The 23,053-nt window shown below is 43.5% G+C and overlaps 1 protein-coding gene and 1 long non-coding RNA gene across 11 annotated transcripts in view; one reads left to right on the top strand and one right to left on the bottom strand.

Moving 5' to 3' along the window:
• The window catches only part of BMAL1 (basic helix-loop-helix ARNT like 1), a 112,526-nt gene that overhangs the window by 7,787 nt on the left and 81,686 nt on the right, over positions 1-23,053 (bottom strand). For 4 of the 10 annotated variants that reach the window (XM_077114030.1, XM_077114031.1, XM_077114033.1 and 1 more), the window contains 13 exons: positions 20,797-20,944; positions 20,296-20,316; positions 18,514-18,552; positions 18,169-18,210; positions 16,665-16,822; positions 14,857-14,936; positions 9,919-10,011; positions 8,661-8,778; positions 5,891-6,040; positions 3,611-3,857; positions 2,376-2,482; positions 979-1,129; positions 18-106 (listed from right to left, as the gene is read on the bottom strand). In XM_077114030.1, the coding sequence (XP_076970145.1) occupies positions 18-106; positions 979-1,129; positions 2,376-2,482; positions 3,611-3,857; positions 5,891-6,040; positions 8,661-8,778; positions 9,919-10,011; positions 14,857-14,936; positions 16,665-16,822; positions 18,169-18,210; positions 18,514-18,552; positions 20,296-20,316; positions 20,797-20,936 (1,435 nt within the window). In that variant the 5' untranslated portion in view covers positions 20,937-20,944. Of the gene's footprint in view, positions 1-17; positions 107-978; positions 1,130-2,375; positions 2,483-3,610; positions 3,858-5,890; positions 6,041-8,660; positions 8,779-9,918; positions 10,012-14,856; positions 14,937-16,664; positions 16,823-18,168; positions 18,211-18,513; positions 18,553-20,011; positions 20,101-20,295; positions 20,317-20,796; positions 20,945-23,053 lie in introns of those variants that run through there. The other 6 variants (XM_077114034.1, XM_077114039.1, XM_077114040.1 and 3 more) reach the window with 6 other exon arrangements.
• LOC143644707 (uncharacterized) lies at positions 2,248-6,069 on the top strand. Its single transcript, XR_013156824.1, has 3 exons — positions 2,248-2,456; positions 2,638-2,743; positions 5,908-6,069. It is a non-coding gene; the product is annotated as an uncharacterized LOC143644707 (long non-coding RNA).

The following is a 23,053-nucleotide window of genomic DNA, read 5'->3' as shown; positions in this document are numbered from 1 at the left end:
AGACAGTGCATAGTTACCTTCTCCAGACGGGAGCATACTGTCCATGCTGTGGGGGGACGCTGTGAGCTGTGGGAAGATTGGGTCCCCACCTTCCAGGATGTTGGCTCTGTGAACATACCAGCAATAAGAAAATATGAGTCAGGCCTGCTCAGAACTGTGGACCTTTCACATTGGCCAAAGTGTTGAGTGTCCACTCTGGACCTGGACAGGCAAAAAATGAACTGTCTGAATAACTGAACAGCTCTCCTTACTGTTTCATAACACAACAGAGAGCATTCCAGCCTTTGGCCTCACTGCCTGTGTGGACCTTTCTAATTTGTGTGGGGTGCTATCCAGCAGAGGTGGTAGCTGCAGCAGCCCACTACTATGGCTACAACACCTCCTTTCCTGCCAGACTACTACATACCCGACCACAGCCTCTAGCTCAGCTATGATCGGGGGTGACTTGGACACTATGGGGGAGGAGATGTGGATAGCCAGCTTGGGCAAAGAGAAGGCTCCTCCCCTCCCCTACTCACATAGCAGGTAGCAGCAGCCTTTGAGGTGGCATTCTAGCTGCCAGGGCTCAGGCCAGCAGCCTGATGGGCATGGCTACCCACCTATCCTTAGCCAAGGCCAGTATGAGCTGGTACATATATGAGTCTTTTATGGATTGGTGACCCTTCCTTCTATAGCAGTAAAACAATGCCCAATATGCAGGGCCTGTGGAATTCAAAGGCTGGGTCCTTTCTGAAAGGGATTGTTCCTGTTTCCTGGAGCAATTTCACAAACCAGAGCTTGCACGGTCTAAGTATTGAAACTTATCCTTTGTTAATAACCCTCTCTGGCTTATTCCAATTCTGAGGCTTCACAGGATATTAACAAGATGGCATTAAAGGATGTAACACTGGCCATGGCCTGTAACTTCTTCCCTAGGTAAGGAGCCCCAGGCATCTTTCTTTGAAGTAAGGGAGCTTCTGGAATAGGAAAAACACTTACAAAACAACAGTGTTGGTTGAGACAATGTATTCTACTTCCTTGGTCCAGGGGTTCATGAAACTGAACCATCGACTCCGTAGTGTGATGAAAGAACCATCTTTGATTTTAAACTTATAGCAGTTAGTTGTGATCTTTTCTCTAGTCTGCAAAACTGAAAATGCAAAGAAACCACAAATATTATTTACTCAAATATAATTATAGCAGGGAGATTAACACCAAATGTAAAGGGTGCCCAGGCTCTGATGCCATCACTCTTGGATAATCCAAGGGAGCTGCAGTCAACACTGCAGAGAAAGGGTTATTTCTGAGGGTCTAACTTAGAGCCTTTCAATTAATTTGCAAACCTGACACTATTTTTTACAGCCTAAGAAATTAATGCTCCAGGGAGTAACTGACTTCATCCTAGAAATTGAACTGGAATTGGGTACAAAGTAAATCCCCGCAAAGGGGAAAGCGCTGTCCAAAGGAGCCATGTTCTTTACCCCATCCAAAGTCTGTGGGCAGTATAGCAATTATCTCATTTTTAGGGCATCAATTATCTCATTTTTAGGACATCTGAGTCTATATTGGGGTCACTCACCTATTCAAACCTCATTCTTTCATATAACAAACACATAATGAGCACCTTTCATGTGCCCACAATGAAGAGAGAAAAGGAGACATGACTGCCAGCCTCAAGAAGAGTAAGAGAAACCCACATGGAAGAGGAGAACAGGCTCGGGTGGCTGGAGCACAGGGCCTCTGGTGGCAGGGATGGGACGTGGAACTGAGAAGGTGGGTTGGGGCCAGAAGTGAGGAACCTGAATCCCAGTTGAAGGCATTTGGGTTTGTTTCTCAAGACATGAGGTTTCTAAGCAGGGATGTGACATTATCAAGCTTGATCTGTGAGGGACCACATGGGATAACTCTGACAGATGGGCTGGGGAGGAAGGAGTAGGCAGCCCTAGCAGCAGCGTGTTCAAGCATCCAATGGGGCACAAAGGCCAGAACCAGGGCCATGGTGGTGGGTAAGTGAACAGGTCAACATCAGTTTCTCTCCATGGAGGTTGCAATGGGGCCATGCCATTAGTCCAGAAGGAAGACGCTGGGAGCAGAACAGGTTTTCATGGCAAAGAGAACCAGATAAGTTGGGCCACACTAAATCTTTATAGGGTTCAGCTAAACCTTCTGAACAAAAGATGTCTTATAAAAACTGCTCTAGTCTAGGCACAGAAAACTTCCTGGCAGTTAGGGGCGGGGGGATCTGTGAGGCAACAAACAGTGACTAAGAGCATCAGCCTCCACTCCTCACAGATGCTTTAACTAAAAGAGTCCTGGACTGGCTGGGGACAGATTACTCCAGAAGGCTATGTGGACTAAACTAGAACTGTTTAAGACTCTCATACAGTGCAGCTTACCTTGCCTATGACATTCTGCAAGATGTCCTATGTCATCTTGGTGAAAATATTCATAACATGATGTGCCTAGAAGTTCTTGTGGTAAATATGCCAAAATAGCTGTTGCCCTAAAAGGGAATTTTTAAAAAGAAAAAAAGCCATTTCAGTGATGACCACCAACTTTATGGCAGATAGATCCTGTTCCTGTTAAAGCTAGAGGCAAAAAAGCTGGGTGGATTTTCAGAATGTTTATTATGCGGATCTTTTTCTTTTCTTTCTTCAGGCATCTGAATTTAATCCAGGCTATAAAAACTGATGGAAACAAAGCAAAGGAACCTCCCAAAGGGCCTGTTATCACAAGAAATCATATTTTAGATGGTCTTGAAATGGTAACTATATCAGATCATGTGTGGTAGAAATCTAAAACTTAGAAAAAGCTGCTTTTTTTTTTACTGCCTGCTTTTTATCCGGATAACCAAACACCAGTAGCTCCATCAGCTGAGGCCACAAGGACCCTGGAAAGTGGCTCTCTTTACTCCATCATTTACTGGCTATGTCTAGTAGCCAGAGAAATTATTAACCTGTGAATATTTTAAAGTGAGAGAGCCCTTGGCCCAGCACTGCTACCAAACTGTGAATTCTGGAGAAGACCAGTCCCCAGGCTGGGCCTCAGTTTCCTTATCCATAAAATGAGGAGGTTGAACTAGATCAACATTGTCCAGTAGATCTTTCTGCAATGTTCTATAAGAGTGCCACTAGCCACATGAGGCTTTTGAGTACTTGAAATATGGTTAGGGAGCCTGAAGAATTAATTTATTCATTTTATTTTATTATGATTGATTAAATCAAATCCAAATAGCCATATGAGGCTAGTGACTGTATTGGACAGTTCTGGACTAGATCATCTTTGTTAAGTCCTACTCCTTAGAATTCCAGCCAGGGTAATGGTCTTGGAACACTCTATAGGTTCAGATACATGCTATGCCTACTATTTCCCTTTTGGCCAGAAACATCAAACCACTCCCACTTAACTAACATCTCTCCATGCTGAAGAATGACCTAAAGAAAAATCTCTGTCTTTATGATGATATCCTAATGAGTCTCTCTTTATTAGGGACGCCCCCCCCCTCCCCCCCCATCACTTTCTCCTCTTTCTTTCTCCTCAGAAAAGCCAGCTGGTGGCTCATTCTTTCCCTTTCAGTCAGTGTTGAAATTCTTCTACCATTACTGCTCAGGAGTAACATGCAGATTCTTACCTCTGATCTACAAAAACAAACTTCCCGTCTATCGCATGCCGAGAAACATATTCCATAGATTTCACCCTGATTTCCCCATTCACTGGCTGTGGAACTACGTGAGAATGCAGTCGTCCAATTGCGACAAGGCAGCTGAGGTTACACCCCTCATTGTCCGGTTCATTGTCTTCATCTAGCCCCATTTTTGTGGGTGGCCAACTTTTCAAATAGCCTGTGCTGTGGATTGTGCAGAAGCTTTTTCGATCTGCTAAAAAGCAAAATCCATGGTTACTGTCAGTCCCGGCTTGGGGGCACGGAGGTGTAATCAGCCTTTGGAGTAGGCTGTGAATAGGGACTCAAAAAAAACATAAAAGAAGGCCTCACTCCCCAGAAGTGAGAATCTAGTGAGAGGAGGCAGACAGGAAAATAGATGCTCATCATCCAGTGTCATATGTGCTTGGTAGAGCCAGTTATAGCAAGGGCATTACATAATCAAGAAGGTGTGTCTAATCTCTTTGGGGAGAGGAAAGCTTCCTAGAAAATTCAATTTAGGAGGTGGATCAAGAATGATGAGCACTGACTAAGGAGTAAGAAAGTATAAAGGCTGCGAATGTACAAAGGCCCAGAGGTGCATCCCGCCCAGGACACAGCAAAGAGGTCCATGTAGTTGAAGCAAAGAGGGAGATAGAGTCGGAAAGGCAGTTAGGAGGCAGATTATAAAGGATTTGGATTATTTGCTAACAAATGTTTTGATCTTTTTCAGACAGGAAATGAAGAGCTTTTGAAGCTGTTTAAATGGGGAGGCAGCAAAACTGAACCAGTTTGGGTGGTCCAGGAGCATGGGGTGAACTGGCATAGCATAGAGATCAGAGGTAGGAAGGCTGGTTAAGAGTCCACTGACAAGAAAAGAGTGTGAGAAGATGAGGGCTGAACTATTGCAGTGCAGTGAAGATGAGAAAGCAGGGGAAGGGCACGGGAGACATTTCTGAGATAGAAATATTGGGATTCGGTATGAATAGCAGGCTTAAGGGAAAGAAATATAAAATGAGGATGATTCCACCTTTTTTGGTTTGAGTGGATGCTGGTGTCATTCACTAACTCGGGGAATACAGAATAGGGGCTATGTTTTACAGGAGTGGGAGAGATTTTAATTTGGGACATGTTAAGCATGGGGGACCAATCCTTATAGGCTATTTACCGAACTTTGGGTCTGGGAAACATTGAAGGGTTTTAAACGGGAGACTGATAAAGAGATGTACTTTTACAAAGACCATTCTGGCTGCTGTGTGGAAGAGTGAAAGCATGCAGAGCTTACTGAACCAGACGTGGTGAGAGATGATGGGAGCCTGGATCAGAGTGATAGTGGCAAACATGGAGATGGATAAGCAGATTTCATAACTTCTGTGGAATGTTGGATGGCATTTGTTGAGGCAGGGCTTACTAACTGACTGGATCAAGAGCAAAGTGAGGCAGAGGGTGAGGGTGCCTCTAGTAGGAACAACTGAATGGATGGTGGCGTCATTTATAGTGAAGGAGAAGTTCAAGTGGTTGCCTTTAAAATATGTCATGCCTGAGATGCCCTTGAGATAGTCAGGCAAGTAGAATGAATAAAGTAGTTATGTTATGGACTCGGAGTTCAAAAGAAAAGTCTGGGATGGAAATATGAACTTGGAAGTTATTGGCATAAAAATGGCATTTAAAGCTAAGGGACTGGATTGATATTACCTATGGAGGGAATGTAGAGAGAAGAGAACCTTCCTAGGACAGAAGAGGAGCAGCAGCAAAAGGAACCAGGAAGAAATTCTGGGATGATGGAGAGCAGAGGATACAAGAAGAATGTAGTATTATGGAATCCTAGGGAAACGAACACTTCGAGAAGGAAAAAAGAGGTCAAATAGGAAGAAAAACAGAAAGTGCCCATTGCATTTAACAACATGAAATTATTGGGGAACTTAGCAAGAAAAAATTTGGTGGATGGGTGAGGTGCCCAGAAGGCAGTTAGGATGGTGGCTAAGAATATTCCTTCCCAACCACATTAAAACAAATAGAATTTAAAAAGAAGCGCCCTCCCCACAAGTCTGTCATCATGACAACATATCAGGGTCTCCCTGCTCTGTCTCTCTTTTTCCCCAAAAGCCCTAAACTATCAGGGGTGGGTAGGATAGGTGGTCTCAGTGGCAATCCCACATCCTGCTTCTCTGGCCAACTAGGAACCTCTGACCCAACACCCTGCTGAGAGTTCCACTGTAGTAAGGAAGCCTCACCTGCAATGTGATTTTTAAATAACTGTTAAACTGTTACCTTTTTTCTTTGAGCAGGTAGAGGGGAAGTCCTTATCTTCAACCTTGACCGAAGGCCTGTTACACTTCATCCTACAGAAGAAAGAACGTCGTGCTCCAGAACATAATCGAGATGGCCCGGGGGTTATATCTGTTTTAACTGGAAGTCCAGCTGCAAATCAATACACAAAATGTGATAAACTGAGAGTGGTGGTGTCTGTCCGCAGGGGGAGTGTGGCCTGGAACAAAGCCTTTTCTTTCCTCCTTCCTTGTTTTATAACAACATGAGAATAAGATCTCTCCTCATTTTAGGCCTTAAAAGATGCAATATGGATAGGTACGTTGTCAATCCAGAAATGTTTACAGATCATGTTGAATACAGGTGCTGGACGAGTGAACTAGGTCCTATGGGGGATAAGAAGAAAAACAGCATGGGGTTTCTGACAAACAAGAGTTTACGCCTGAGAAAGGGAAATGGAAATGCACCATGAAAAGGTTAATAACAACACAAGGTGATATATGATTAGTGTCAAATAAATGACAAAGACAAGCTGTGTTTTCCAGAAGAAGAAAGTCTGATACCAGCTGGTACTCCTGGAGGAAGGCTTCCCAGAGGAGGGAAAACCTGAACTGGGACTCAAAGGATGAGCAAGATTTGGATACTGGAATGGAAAGGAGGAAGCAGGGTAGCTTCTCAACCTGACTGTCAGAATCCCTTGATGCCTGATCAACATATAGATTCTTGACCCCCATTCGAGAGCTACACGGTCCATGGGAACCATGGAACACTGAGCCTCAGAAATATGGCTACTTCAAATTGAGATGTGCTGTAAGTGTAAAATACACCCAGAATTTCAAAGACTTGGTCAAAAAATATATAAAAATACATAAAAGACCTCAATTTTTTATAATTATTACATGTCGAAATAATATTTTGGATTTGTTTGGTTATATAAAATATATTATCAAAATTATTTTTACATTTATTTTTACTTTTTTGCAAATGTGGCCACCAGAAATATTAAAGTGACACGTGTCTCATATTTGCGGCTGACATCATGTTTCTTCTGGACACTGCTGTTCTAGAGCAGCTGAATTAGAATCCCTGGAGGTGGAGCATGGCTACGGTGAAAAAGCGCCCTGGTGATTCTGATGTACTCTCCTCCTTAAGAAACACTGGCTACCTGTCAGTGCAGAAGCCGGGTGCAATGGGGTGTAATGAGCACCCCACTGGCCCACCCGGGAGCAGCCAGGCAGAGGGTTCCTTATGGGTGTCCTCCCCTCCAGTTCACTTCCCACAGTGCCACCTCGACCACCCCAAAATATCAATCTGAGATTGCCCCAACTGGTGGCTCAGAGCCCGTCAGTCTCTGAGGAAAAGATCTCTGTGGTCCAGTCCTCCCCTCCCCTGCCTGCTTTGCTCCATCAGCACCATCAAGCGGACCACCCAGCTCCACACCTCTGTACCAACCACACATCACTTCCTTTGCTCATTTCCTCCCTGGATCACCTGGCAGACTAATTCACCATCTCAGCTGTCATCCACCCGGTGGTGCCTGTCCTCGCACCCACACGAGAATGAATCATCCTGTTTCCTGTGCCTGGTACTATTTCGATGGCTGCACTTATTATCCAGGGTGCTGCTGTCTATCTGCTGGTCTTGACGATGTGCTAAAAGCCTCAAAGCCAAGAACCAAACGCCTTTCCTTTTTCTCCTGAGGTCACCTACAAAGTATGATGGCCAGACTATAAAGGGCAATAGGCACCAGGAGCTGCATTTTATATTGCATTAGAAAAGGAATACCTTAATGTAAAGAAGATTTTAAGGACTGTTTCCCTCCAGGGATTAAAATGGAGAGCTTGGAAGCCCGAGCGAGACTAGCGAGGCCATGACGGCACTGGGCCAAGGTGAAAGCAGTCGCAGAAGACACTGCTACTGTGCTTGTGTGCCAGAAACCGTTCCACGTGCTCCTTGGTATATTAACGTATTTAACCCTCACAACAGCCCAGTGAAATAGGTACTATTTTGCAGATGAGGAAACTGAAGCAGAGAGATGCCAAGTCACTTGCCCAAGGCCCCACCGTGAGCACACGGTGGAGGCAGGATGTAAGCCCAGGCAGTTTGATCTCCAAGTCTACACTCAACGGTGGACGTGCTCCGCCTCCCACGGGACTGAAGGAGAGGACAGCCAGGGCAGGCCTTGCGGGTAGGCGCAGGAGGGGCTGCAGGAGCAGGAAGCAAGGTGAGAAGGTGAATGGTTCCACTGCAATAAGAGGGAAGCCAGGAGGGAAAACCAATCTAATGAGATACCACTTTGGCCAAGGAGATAGGATATTTGTATATTTGAAATTTTCTTGCTTTTATCTTATGAGACTGCATATGTGCAACTGAGACAAACAGAGGTGATAAAACCATTCTGGGAGAATAAGTCAAGCAGGCATTGAGCCCTTTAAACTCAGGAACAAACAAGTGCTAATTTCTAAATTCTGGAAGAAAATGACCAAAAGTCAGAAAGAATCAGGTTAAAGTAGCTCTTCTTCCTCTCAATAAATTTAGACACTGAATTTTTTTTCCTTTATGCTAAATTAAGCAAATATGAACACAAAAGAAAATAAGTAATTTCATTTAGCCAAAGAAAGCACCTGTGGCCCAGATAAGAGGCAAGAAGGTGGAAACGGAGGGGTCGAGACCACCGCACACACTGCTCTCTGCTCTGCCCTGGGCACTGGCTGCCTGTGGCTGTACCTATGAGCAGAGCTGCGGAAATGCTGGTGGCTTCTCCTGTACTCACTTTTTGCATCTATTAGCCGCTCCCGGGGCGCGGTGTCAGAGGAAGAGAGCTGCTCCTTGACTTTTGCGATATCTTTAGGATGCAGGTAGTCAAACAAACTCTGACCGATCAGATCGTTCTGTAGGCATGAAACGTTAAAAATGATAAGTGAACAGCATGTGGAACAGGAATTATCAACCACATGTTCCAAGTCGGAACATCCCTCATCTTTATTTTGTATTTCTCGTATCTGAGCATGTACAAAGGTCTAACCATTGTGCCTCGATATGGATGCAATGAATAAGACATCAGAGTTTGATTTTGATAATGTGAATGAAAAAGAGGGTTCAATTATATAAACAGCTCATGCTCCTCAAAGGCACAGATTTTTGGGCTCTATATACTCTTTTCTGATTCCCACACATTCCCCTGTAAGAGTTCTGAATGAGGAATGTAGGGCCTGGGCCCTGACTGAAGCTCTGCCATTTGGCCTCTCTGCTCTTAAGTTATGTCACCCTGTATGCTTTGGTCTCCTCACCTGTTAGCAGAGATAATAAAAAATTTCCTATACAATTATCCCCTGAGATTAAGAACAGCAAAACGTTTTGGAAAAGTTAAATGCTACATTAATTCTAATTTATATAAATGTTATTTTGACAGTAATTCTTCTGTCTACCTAACTTCTGGGTAAACACCACTGTGTGAATAAATGAATGAATGAAAACTATGGGTATAATAAGGGAAAACTCTGTTCTAAAGTCTCTCATAAGTGTTAATATCATTACATCCTACAAATAATCATAAAAGGTATGGACGAGCACAGTTATTTTTTAGAGGAAGTTGATATACGACAGAGCTAAGTGACTTGCCTAAGACAAATCAGCTAATAGTGACATTGCTGCAAACACAGAATGGGATGGATTCCCAACTTCCTTCTCTGGTATTATGTTACCTGCCTACCCTCCTCCCTTGACAGATAGCCCCCCACCCCCATCCGGTAGGTGTGGGATATTTATTATTAACAAAATTATGAAGCTGCTGATCAAATGAAACCTTCCAATCGGGGTGGCAAGGGGGAGGAATGGAACATATTAAGGTTTTTCAAGTTTAAATTCACTTCTCTCTTAAAAAGCTAAGAATTTTCTGGAAGACAGATTAAAGGAGAAAAACAATATAAGCTTTTCACATGTGACTTGTCACTGTCATTATTCTGAAAATTGGGGTGACATTTCTTACTGCTGTGCAGGCTGCCCTCCACCAAAAGAAGCATGAACAATACCTGGCTGTAGTTGAGGATTTTGAAGACAGATTCTGAGACAAATAGTATCTTCCCTCGGTCACATCCTACGACAAACAAAAATCCATCTGCTGCCTAATTAGGAGAAATGGATAATCAATCCATCACACTTTAGGAAAACATAATTTGTAATTACTCTATAGCAAATCAAAGATTTATTTTCTAAGTATTCACAGCACAGGGACACTCATTGACGCTCTCACTGATATCTTAAGAACAGGATGCTAAAAGGAACCCCTAATGAAAATAACAAGATTCTCTCCAAGGCAGATACACACACACACATATGCACAGACCATCATCTAATGATTGCAGGTGAAGTCCAATTAAGTTGAGTCCTATTTCAAAGCAGAATTCAGCCTAAGAATTTTCTTTTAATTGTGTGAAGGTCCAGAGAAAGCACATTTTATTGAGCCTAATTATAATACTCTATTATACAGAATCAGAGAGTCTAAGATTAGAAAGAATTTCTTAGATCAGAATCTCCTCTCCAATACTGTGGCCACCATCTGTCCTCCGCTTGAACACCTCCATTCACAAAGGGCTCTCTAAGAGAAATAGGGTTCTCTATACAACCCAAGTGTTGGTCTCTTGTTTTATTTTAAGGCTGATGCCTGGGCTCCCTTGGGAGAATCTGGATCAACTGATCTGGGAGGAGCTTGCTCATTGGTTTGGTTTAACCCCTCTCCCAGGTGATTCTGATGTACGCAGGGTTGAGAACTACTGCTCTCAAACATCATCCCTTTATCCAGGGCTGGGTCATTTGTATCCTAGGTGAAACTATAAAAGCAAAGCCTAATTTTCACCTTGGATTCTTCTTACCCTTTCTTCACTTCAAGTACTGGTAAAACCTAAAGTGCCAAAAGGACAGGTATAGAGACAGGACACTATTTGGTAGAGAGACTGAACTAGGCAAACACCAGAGCCCTAGAATCTGAGATCATAGTATATTCTGTCTACCTGTGCAAGAATCCTAACCACAGCTTTCCAGATGGATGACCACTCAGCTACTGCTAGGGCATTCCCTGTGACAGGGAGGAAGTTGTCCACCCTATCACATACTTGCTCTTTTGTCTCAGTTCCCATGGTTTAACACACGATGGATTGACATCTGGCTGTATTCACTAGTCAATTTGTTCTTTGGAAAAATCTTGAAAAATTCTTTTTCTCTTTTCCACTAGAGAGCCCAAATTTAATTCATAGAACAAGGAAATGAATACATGTGTCAGAAGCAAAAGAATGGTGCATGCACTTGGGCTGGGTTAAAAGAAGGGAGCAAGAGTGGAACAGAATCACTATATCCATGAGAGGACATGGCAGGCCACCCAGCCAGAAGGTAGCTAGGGATGATTCTTTCCTAAGTTAGGTCCCGAAGCGGGCCCAGGGGCAAGGGATGACAGTGAGGGGGAAGCAATTTTCTAAGCACCATCTGCTGGAAGCCTCATTCTGTCAAAAATGGGGTATTAATAACTTCATTTGCCTTGCAGACAATCTTACATCCAACATAAAAAAGTGTTTTGAGGCTCTTCATTGATGAAGTGATGTGGCACAAAAGGAACTTGGGAAGAAAGTGACTGTGACACTTGGTGGGAATGGTGGGCAGAGTTAGGCATAAACAAATGACTGGGACAAGGCAAATTTCAACACATCATGGGGAAAGAGTAGGTTCCAAAGGCCAGTGAAGACAGCCAACGCAGGGGAGGCCCTAAACACTCTCACTCCAGTTTACTCTGGCAAACAAGTCATGAGGTGAAGAAGCTGGGGTTGAGGGGGCACCTGAAGAGCACAGGCTGTGAGAACACAATGAGCACCCCAAAGCACAAGGAAAGGTGGAGGGAGGCTCACTGTTGCAGAAGATGGTGCTAGTTTTTCTTTTTTCTCCTTTTTTTTTGCACGGGCAGGCACCGGGAATCAAACCTGGGTCTCCGGCACAGCAGGCGAGAAGTCTGCCACTGAGCCACCGTGGCCCGCCCAGTGCTGGTTATTAAATGACACAGAAACCCTGGTATGCCCACCCTCATTTTCAAAACAGGGAGAAGTAGAGGACCTAGATATTATAGATTGACTGACGCCAGGCACATATTTTACTAAAGATATTCTGAAAGCACTTTGTTAAAAAAGCAGCGAGATTTGCACTGGTGAGGAAATAGTGGAAATCTAGTTTCTGTTACCAAACTGCTCCCATTCCATCTGAGTGGACCCTGCCCTCTGTTGAAGCAAATTTCTGGGGTCTGGGCACCTAGAAGTGGCAAGAGATTAACATTATTTTCACAGCCACTGACTTGTGGCAGAGAGGTGAGAAAAGTTTCATCAGGGAAAGAAGATCACTATGAATGCGGTATGACGCACAAGAGCAGAAAAGGCAAGCCCAAGATGATGTATTTAGCTGAAATAGCAGCAATATCCTCGTTCCATAATCTGACAAATGTTGGCATCTGATAGGAAATTATTCAGAAAAGGAGCAATAGAAAAGTTATTATTAAGCATTTATTTTTACAAAAGGATCTTGCTTTTTTTCCCCCTAACATTTTCTTAAAAAGAAGGAAAGAAAGGAAAAGAAAAAGAAAAAAGAATCAGATGGTATGGCAGTCAGAAACAGCTACATAATTTCCAGGGGCCAGTGCAAAATGAAAATGCAGGGACCGTTATTCAAAAATTAACACTTGAAAGATGGTGAGAACAGAGCATTAAACCAAGCACAGGGCCCTTTTGGGCACAGGGCCCTGTGTGACTGCATAGGTTGCATGTTCATGGCAGTGACCTTGGTTAATAGTGCCAGGGATACTGCAGACAGAGTTTATGTCTTAACTTCAGCAAATCCTCCCAGAGAGCAAGGTCATCTTTATGAAAAAGCTGGAGAAGTGGGGGCAGTGTTGAGTGTCTGAATAACTGTGTCCTGAAAATACTAACCAAAGGATCATTACAACTTGCTGGGAAGCCTCGGACCCACTGATTTAGATGTTCCTGGAACACTGTCATACAGTAAGTACACAGAAGTATTTGTTGAATTAGTGAGTAGAGGAAAAATGAAAAACACAGAAGACATGCCTTTGAGCCCTACAAGTCACAAGAAACTTACAAGGCTCACTAATGACAGGCTGGAACGTGGGACCATCTGATGAATGTTTTTTTGGCACACTCCAGGAATCAAACCTGGATTTCCAGAATGGCAGGCAAGAATTCTGCCACTGAGCCACGGCTGCACTGCCCTGATGAATGGATTTTGAGAGACAAAAGAGAAGCCCTATCTTAAGTTCAAAAAACTAACTATACCTATATGAGATGGAAAAAACCTGACCTAACAAATAATTCATATATAAAAGAATTGGAGAAATGCAGTATTATAGATGCCCCAATGTGATGCTAATAAGACAGCTTCTATGGCAAGGGAGGCACTAGCCCCATGCAACTCCAGGCCAGACAGATCACAGACGAAGTGCTGTATTGGGTTGTAGGAGCTACTTCTAGAGGGAAATCTATTAAACTGATGTGGCCTCTAGAAAATGTGTGTCGCACATGCTGTTGGCTGGCCAAGACGGCACCTGTGCCCAGTCCCCTTCTCTCTTTCCTTTTTCCGCTAATGGAGGCTGGAAAAATCTAAATATTTGCTTCTGCAAACTGCCCTGCAGCTAGAGGTGACCAGGTGGCCTATTCTGGATTAGCTGAAATCTAGTGTTAGGCTTCTAGGAAAGCATATCCTTTTCTGATAAAAGGATCTGGCCTAGAATCTCCTCTAGCCCCTTTTCTGGTTGGTCTGGATACCTGGACCTGCTACTTTGAGGAAACAAGGTAGCATGCTAGCTTAGGATGATGGTGTGAGAAGACAGAAAGAGACCCAGTTCCTGCTGATGTCACTGAGAAACCGCACCAACCGCGTGCAGCCCACCCCACAACATGCTGTATTTGAGAATCAAAATTCTGTTATTGGATCTTCTATTCCTTGCAGATGAAAACTTTACAGTTTGACATAGCACATCATAAGTGCTAACATGGAAGGGTTGACAGAGAATACTGACATAAGCAGGCAGGCTAAAACTTATGGAGGGCCTGACGCCAGGTTGACCTGAAAATAAGTAGTGATGATGCAAAAATCCAGCTGGACTACCCTCTATCCTGGGGCTTTGCAAACTGCTGCTGAAGGAAGCGTGCCAAAGCTCTATGGGGGAGCTCAGCAAGTAAGGTCAGCCCTGGTGGGGATGGGGGTCGTGTGGACAGGTATTATTGTTCCTTTTAGTTATATTTTTTCCTTTTTATTAATAATTTGCAAGAGTATATGTTTCAGAATCCATTTTCTTTCCATTCAATTTTCAAATTAATCTCACTCTACCCAGCAGCATACCTTGGAGTCCTATTGCAGACCTAATTCTACTTGTAAACCAAGTTCCCACAATATCATCTCAACTGTCTTTCTGCAGAGATTCAGCAGAGACTAAAATAAAGCAAGTGAAAGCATCCACCTCTTGCATTTATTGTCCTCTTTGGGCCAAGAAGTCTTGGGGAATTTTGCCATTTTTGATGGAATTTTGGTATAAAAATTTAGGTGGATCTTTCTGTGCCAGTGGTCAATCAGGAAAAGAGAAATTCCCAATTGTTTTCAGTTTCAGTCCCTTTCTAAAACCTTCATGCAAGAATGTGATTCTTAACTACATCCTATTTTTAACAAAATCCTACTTCTGTTTTAAAACTACAATAGTATGGACCTTCAATTTTTTGTCTAAGTGAAGTGAGAAGAGGAGGAGAAAGGTCTTAAGGCAGGAGTATGAAGACTGCCTAAATGGAAACGTATAGGTGGAGAACAGAAAAAGGAAGTAGGTCAAGAAAAGCTCAGTGTTAAGACATCAAATTCCTACATGCTGATACTTAACTCTGAGAATTATAAAAATAAACACTGCATAAAACAATCCCATAATTGCAACATACCCTGAGAATAAGGTGTTTCAATTCATCATCTGACAGAAAAGTTGGTTTGTAGTTTGCTTCTGTGTATGGATTGGTGGCACCTGAGGGTGGGAGAAGGGAGAAAGAGTTGACACAATTTATATTCAGATAGTGTCTCATTCCACTTCACTCATTCATTTTCCAGATGCAGCCAGGTCTCTACTGGTTGGGATTTAAATTTTATCTTCTATTCTCTTAACTGGAGACAAGGCTAGAATGGCTTTTGACAAGATCCTGTCATGCCAAAGAAAATTCCATTGAAAAGAGAACACTGTTGCCCACAGAAGACTTAACAAGCTTGCTTTTCTCATTTATAGGAAAAAAACAGTGATAATAAGAGAGAAGACAGCTCTAGTAGCAAACTGGTAGAGGCTCCTGGGAGGGTTTCATCCTCCCAAGATCTCTATTAAGTGGGTTGTCAAGAAGTCCCTTAAATCACCACTCTCCTTGCTCTGGGGGAACCATCCGGTCTTCCAGGACCCTGTGGAAGCCCCTTAGTGGACGCTCCTCTTCATCAGGGGTGAGTAAAATGACCCTGGCAACCTGACAAAATGCATCGCTTCGGTTCACACAGCACCGGCTCTCAGGACGAAACGGGGACAAGGCTTATGTTTAAAAGGCTGTCAATCTGGCTTCTTTCAGGAGAACAATAATTTAACAGGGAAAAATGCCAACGGCAAATGGTTTAGAATCTGCAGAATGGTTAGTAGGATAATGAAGAAATAAAATGAAATGAATTCATAACAATTCAAAGTATGTTAGGGAAGGAGGCAAATGGATGTGTTTGTAACATTCATATCAAGTAAGAAGGCACAAATTATTTATTGATCCACACCCCTGTTTTTTATTATAACTTGAGATTTGCTACTCTTTTTCTTCCAATTTGATAGAAATTACCTTACAATAATTAAACCCATCTTAATCCCATTGAAATGAATTTCTAAATGCCATCCTCCAAGTACACGATACATTTATATTTCTGATCAAAAATCAGATAAAACCAGTTACCTATTTTGGATGGTTTTGTGGAAATATAAAGATACAATTCTTTTACCATTCAGGTCAGAGGTCTGGCTGAGTGCCCACTTCCCAATTTCCTCAAATAGCCCAACACTAGCTATGGAAAATTCCAGGGACAGTATTCACCAAAAGGCTTGGTCTGTTTCAGATTTCTCCTGTGGTTTGGATAAGTCATTTCCACTTTTCTGCCTCTGTTTTCTCACCCTCCCCCGAATCTGAAAAGAAGGAAAATACTGCCTCCCTCACAGAGAGTTGATCTGGGTTGGGAAAATTCCAGGAAAATGAAAATATCATCCATGCTCATTCCTGACAATAAAATGCAGCAAGAACCGTCAACCAGTGACTCACTCTTCAAACGAATCATGCTGAATTTTCCTCTGAAACTGAGTTTTCTTTGTCACTGTGTACACCTACATTTCTGATTTTTAATAACTGTATAGGTGGCATCCAGGCACAGACATAAACGCAAGGTGGGGCACCAGCAGGGTCCTTTCTGATGTGTACATAGCCTGGTTGTGTGCACTTACAGAGACATGCAAAGACCCCCGCTTATATGCTCTGGGCATGTGTGACTGTAAAACTGCAACTCACTATCCATATTAGCTCGGTCCTTATTTCACTGAACATCATATCCTACTGCTGAAAACTATAGGCATTATCTCTCGAGGCTGCAGATTTGCAAGTAATAAACATTTGCCTTCGGAACTTAGGAACATTCTAGATGAAGATGGTGACATTTGTGGGCAAGGACACTAAAGCTAGGGCCTTACCTCGCAACGTTTTCATGTGCTGAACAGCCATCCTTAGTACAGTAAGTTTATCTAATTTCCTGGACATTGCATTGCACGTTGGTACCAAAGAAGCCAATTCATCAATGAAACTGTTCATTTTATCCCGACGTCTCTTTTCAATTTGACTGTGAGCTTCCCTGAGTAATAAAATGAAAAATGGTTTCTTACAAAATGTCACCAAGCATCAAGAAAACAGTGACAAAAATAAATAAGTTTTACGTGTTTTCAATATTCATCTGACAAGATAAATTGAGGATCTGCAGAATATTTCAAATTAAACTTTTCTATTAAAGTCACCAAAGAAGTAGTCTCACTGTCAGGCCAGTATTACCTTGTCCTTAGAATTAAGGAACAATATTATCCTGTCCTTAGAATTAAGACACAATTTTACAAAACTTGTCTTTGCAGAGTAAGCTGAGCAAATTAATTTCTGCTTGTTTCTTCTTCTCCCAGCCTTGGTAAAATTAGAATTTAAGATGAGATGGAAGAAAAGAGAAGGGCGGTGGCAACTCCACAAAGCAAAGCCCCCACGGCCACCAGCAAGAGTCCAGGATCACCCTAGCTCTCCAAGGTTTGTGAGGGACCCACTGTGTGGCCTGAGGAGGGGCTGCACTTCCCTCCTGTTAGAGATGCACTAACTGCGTCACCAGGTAACTAATGCAGCTATCATTGGATGATCCATGAACCTACCTAGATGTAGAAGATGCTACATCTATACCTAAGAGCTCCCCCAAAGACTACCACACTGCTTCTTTCTGGGAGTGGCTGCCTGTCGAAGCAGGATGACACTTGCTGGCACATCCTCTCCCTGACTGTTTTTCACCTGCCACTGGTGCCTGTCCTCAAAAGGGGCTACACAAACAGTGGAAACGTGGCCAGTTGCACGCGCCACTGCACCACAGCCATGACACCTCCCACAGAGGCTCGTCTGTGAGGAAAAAGCCAGGAGTCTTGGGCCAGCCAAACCCTGTAGCTAATGGCACTAAAGGCAGGAGAGCCTAAGGACCCACTTGCAAAGGGTCAGCAAGTGTGGTCAAAGGCCAGAAGGACAGCCTGAGTTAGAGAATCTACTCAGGTGAGCAGGGCATCATGTCCTGGGCTGTAGCTGCAACCTGCAGTCCACTACGGTCCCTTTCAAAGGCAAGATGCAGCCCAGGAACACCAAGCCAGTTCTTCTCCGAAGGGCCCTCTAGTCAAGAAGTAACCCGCTGATGACCAGGGGAAAATTTTAGCCTATTTTCTTCTGCCTTCAAAGTGCCCTTCAGGTTAAATGCACTTAGTCAACAAAGAATGGAATGCCAGCTGAGCCTAGACAGAGCAGAGGGGTAGAAGGCTGCATTACACCAAGACTTACCCATTTCCCCATTTCCTAAGGATGTGATGGTGCCCAGAAGGACCCTTAGAGACAAAACACACCGAACCCCCTAGGCTGCCTTCTAAGTGACCGCAACTAGTGGGAGATAGAATGAGAGTCTGAGTTTACCTGGCATTTTTGATCCTTCCTTGGTGCTCTGTATATTCTAATCTGGAAGAAAAAAAGCAAAAGATAAAAACACAATCCCCTGGAGATAAATGGCGAAGTTATACATATCTGTTTTCTTTCCTGCCCTAATCCCTGTCGTCTCGCTATAGATACATGAGGGCCCTTGGTTGTTAGTCACGGTGGGGGTGGGGAAGGTGGGGTGCTGCTGGGCTCATGTCCTTCTTGCTTATCCCCAGTCAAGGACACTGGTGGAACCCACCCCCAACAAATAGAGTATATAATTAACAATGCAAAGAAAATGCTAGAAGGACCCTGAAGCTCAAATTACTAAGGGTACATAAGTACCTTCCATGAGGATCATCTTTGTCTGTGTCCATGCTTTCTCTGAAAAAACAAATAGAGCACAATAGCTTGTTAAAAAGGACATACAGAATAGCTTCTTAACATAATACAGAAAGATCTCATTTATCCAGAAACCAAACTAGAGCGCTCAAATAGCCACAGTATTGATTAATAATGTATAATAATTTAAACAAGGACAACAAAAAAAACCAACTTAACCTACTATAGAAAAACAATCCGGATGGATTTTTTAGATTATCAAACAAGTTATATATAGCCTCAATTGAGTTTCAGGTTATACACACTTGACCATATTTTGATTATTTGAAAATCAGGAATATATCATGTTTATAGAAATTCTTGTTAACCAGAGTATCCAAATAACTGTAACACCTCATTCTCCCATCATTCTGGATAAATGGAGTTTATTCTATTTGAAAAAAATCAAGCATCAAATATATGTGTGCATATGTGCATACATATATATTTGGTGGGGGAGGGGGCCGAAATGAAGAGGGCGGAATTCAAAACACCAACAAAGAAGTACTAAGCAGAGCCCCAAGGCAGGTTTCAAAGGCACTGCTATCAAATGTTCTGGTTCTTGGCTGAGTCAGGGAAACCTAGGCTCAGGGATAGGGATGAAGGGGAGCATAGGGTAGAGGGGCATGGGGCACTACTTGGTTACAGAGGGCCTTGAGGTGACAGCAGGGATCTGCCTCCCTTCCAGAGATCCCAAAGATCCAAATTTCATGACCCCTTGCTATTAAGTAGAAAACATACTGAAATCCTTTGGGGACTCTGGGGTCAGCTCAGCTCACTCCCTCTCTAGCCCCTAAGTCAGGAGGGTGCTGACTGCCACCTCAGCTGCTCCTCCTTTATCCTTTATCCCAAAAGAGAGGAGGGATTATGGCCCCTTAAGCAATGTAATTTCAAGGGCAAAGACAACTGTTTCTCAGGAGCACTGGATCACATCAGGGACATTCTAGAATAGTGGTTCCCAACCGGGGACCCCAGATTTCCTCAAAGGCAGAGAGTTTTTCTAGTTAGTCCCCAAGTTCAGAGGAAATTACCCAGGCTACATGAGCAAACAAAAACCATCCCCTTCCCTTCTGCCTAGAATTGTGTCTGCTCATCAAGGCCAGCCTGACCATTTCAGGTGAAGAGATGTTCTCCTTGGCAGTTACATGCAACTTTAGTGCATTAAAGTAATAGGGAAATGAGTCATCCATCAATTACAGAAGGTTTGCAGAATTGGGGTCCATGAGGGAAAGCTGAAGGGTCTTGGATGATGACAAAATTGGAAACCACAGATCTAGATAACAGAGGTCTTAGAATATGCCAGTGGCTCCATCAGCACTTGTCCAATACAAGGGGTTCCATGGAAAACATCTCCTGGTCTCTCTGTTGGGGAGTTACTGCCTCCAATGAACACCCTCACAGTCCTCACACCCACTCTCCATCCCCTGGGCATTTGCTCTCTTAATTATCTGGGATAACTTACATATTAATCATAGCATCTCCTAGTGGGCATCTGACCTCCAGCCACTGGGCTCCCCAAATTCGACCTGTGAACTTCAGCAGAGAGGACATCTGCTGTAGGGGGATACCTCCTTGGAGATTTTCCCTCATTAAACAAAAGAAAACCACTTAAATGGACATTTGGGTAAGTTTCCACACAGCTGCCTCAAAAATAAAATGTGCCTTTGAATATTCTACCCTGCCATATTCCCTAGGTGTTTGCACAAATATAGAAGAATTGGACTGTAAGTGTGAAAATTTACTTACTCAAAAGAAAAGTCATCAAGTCTAAAAAGAAACAAAAATACTATTTAATATAACAGGTACATACTAATTTAAATTATGTTTTAAGGATAGTATCAATGTTCCTATACTCTTTCCAGAGAAAACCTCGTTCATTCAGTCCACAAACATTAACTGTCTAATATTTGCTTTCTTCATCAGAAAAGGGTCTCAGGAAAAGTTCTTTGAAATTACATATGTAAACTTAGACCTTCTGCTCAAAGGAACAAAGAAAGACAAAGACAAGGGTAAAAGGCCTTTCCCTTGGGGTAGCGTAACCTGGGACAGGACGGGGAAGACAGCACCTCAGCAGAGCTGGAGGCTCCCTCCTTGCCTGCAGTCCAGCGAAGAAGATAAAGCACCAACCAACTGTGTGGTCACCCAGAGTCTAATATTTGATTCCCATCCCTTTCCATGAGAAACAGTAGCTGGCCCATGAGTCAACACCATGTTTAATCAGGAGGAAGATGAATTTAAAGGCCTTACTGGTAGTCGGTGGAGCTGCCTTTCCGTTTGCGATTACAATCCACACCACTGGTGCCGAGGGAGCTGGAGAGGAGGTCGGTGGGACCAGGAGACATGAAATCACTGATTGTTGAGGATATGTCCATTCTCTGGTCCGCCATTGGGTGCTCTGGAATTGTTACAAGGAGCATTTATTTCACCTAGCTTAAGTGAGGGAGGGCTGGGGAAGCATTTTGGAGAGATAGTGGGAGGGGCAGAGGGCTTGCTTACAGCACGAACGCATCTCTTTCCCAGCCACCCCAGAATGGAAAGAGTATGGGGCTTATGAGTTGTTATAGGTAACTCGGGCCTACCCACTCATTTTTCTAATGAAGACTAAAAGCCCAGAGATGCGAGGTGACTTCTCCAAGGTCCCAGTGCTGGGGGGCTAAAGAACTAAGCCCAAGAACCCAAAGCTCTAGGAGTTAAAATCCAGTGTACTTCCCACTGACGGAACCAAGTGTTCCAGATGTCCTCTGATAGTTCTAACTTTGTTTTTACGTCTAATCAATAAATATGATCAGTGAAATAAATAAATGTGACTTACTTATTGCTATCTTTGTACTTTTATTACAACTTTTGTAGGGAAGTAGAAAATTTCCTTCCTCAAACTAGAAGCTCTACTGGGGAATCAGGAAAATATGACACTCCCCTCTCATCAAGCCTGGGCAATCTGTACTCCTTCCCCACTGCCCTTTTGTATCCAGCATCATGTGTTAGGATATGACTTTCTTAGAGGGTTCCTCCTGATGCTTATAAAGGACGGTTGGTTGACTAAACTAAAACATTTTCCCAGCCCCTCTTCCTTTGTCTGCTCCCACTATGGGGGTCAGAAAACGACATAGTCCCTGCAAGTTTAGCTCTTACAGCTGCAGTGACCGCGGTACTCAGTGCTGGCCTAAGTGAGCTTAACAGGGATCCTGATGATCAGTCTTATCATTTCTACCTACTCATCCCCACCCCTCCTCTCTCTCCCCATTGTCACTTTCTTTTGGCTGAACTTCAACAACTGCTTGAAGAACAACTGGACTTCGACTGTCTGCTATAGAGAAGGTCTCTGGCCTCCAGTCTTGTTCCTCTGCTCTACCCTCGTCACTGTTTTAGAATGACTGAATGAATCTGATATTACGTCCCAAAATAAAATGCACAGATTAGAAAGCCAGTAAGTATAGAAGAAGGGAAGGGAAAACAGCACCGAGACAATCCATAAAGTGTTGAGCCAAATGACCAATGTCAGCGTCTACACGCAAACCTACCCAATGGTACAAACTGCTTCTAGCCTAAGATCTCATGTTTAGGTTGTCCATGAAAGCAGGACCACCTGAGTCCAGGACGTGACATCTTTGGTGAAGAATCACCACTGGTCCTCCCATTCTTCTCTGCTGTACCTTGGCCTCCAAAGAACTGGGTCAGGTGTGCACAGGCCCAGAGTTGACGCTGTCCAAGGCTAGTAGGAGCAATACTAGGTTCATCCCCATCAGCCACTGTGACCTTAACTGGAAGAAACACTCAGATTTGCAGGATTCCCTATGCTTCTGCCTTGATTTCATGAATTTGTACTATAGTTCTCAAAGGGGCCTGAGCCCTGTCCTAAAACACAGTCCATCTGGTTGAGGCTTTGACTCTAGCCCTTGCTAGCCAATCCTAACAAGGAGCTAGAATCCTGTCCCTTACACTCTTGTTCACCGGCTTGGGCCCTGCTTCAGCCCCAACAGATCACCTACATCACACGGAGCTGTTACCCACCGAAGCCTACTGCGGTTGCTGTCAGAATGTTCACTTCCTAGAGCAGATTCCTCTAAATAAAGATATCAGCCTGAACATGGTTATCTGGACTTTTGTCTTTCTCCCTAGATTGCCTCAAATCCTGGCTCCACCACTTACTAGATACGTGGCCTCTCTGCGCCTCAGTTTCCTCCTCTGTAAAATGCAGGTGGTAATGGTACCTATCTCATGAGGGAGCAATTATGTTTTAGGCACTTAGTCCTGTGCATTGCAAAAGTAAATACTCAACAAACCGAGTCAGAACTTCACGAGGACAGCTACCCTGGGGAAGGAAGACTGAAAGACCCTTCCCCCAAGTAAGACTCATCTTGTTTCATTAACAAATTCATTAACAAATACTGAGCATCAACTAAGTGCCAGGCCCTGAGCTAGTGCTACAGCAGTGAAAAGACAGGGAAGTTTCCTGCCCTCCTGGAACTAATGATCCTCGAAGACAGAGACAAAAACAAACAAA

The sequence above is a fragment of the Tamandua tetradactyla genome, chromosome 8 (assembly GCF_023851605.1).
Source record: "Tamandua tetradactyla isolate mTamTet1 chromosome 8, mTamTet1.pri, whole genome shotgun sequence".
Lineage (NCBI taxonomy): Eukaryota > Metazoa > Chordata > Mammalia > Pilosa > Myrmecophagidae > Tamandua > Tamandua tetradactyla.
Note: the sequence above shows the minus strand (reverse complement) of the source record. Positions and strands in the feature narration are given on the sequence as shown.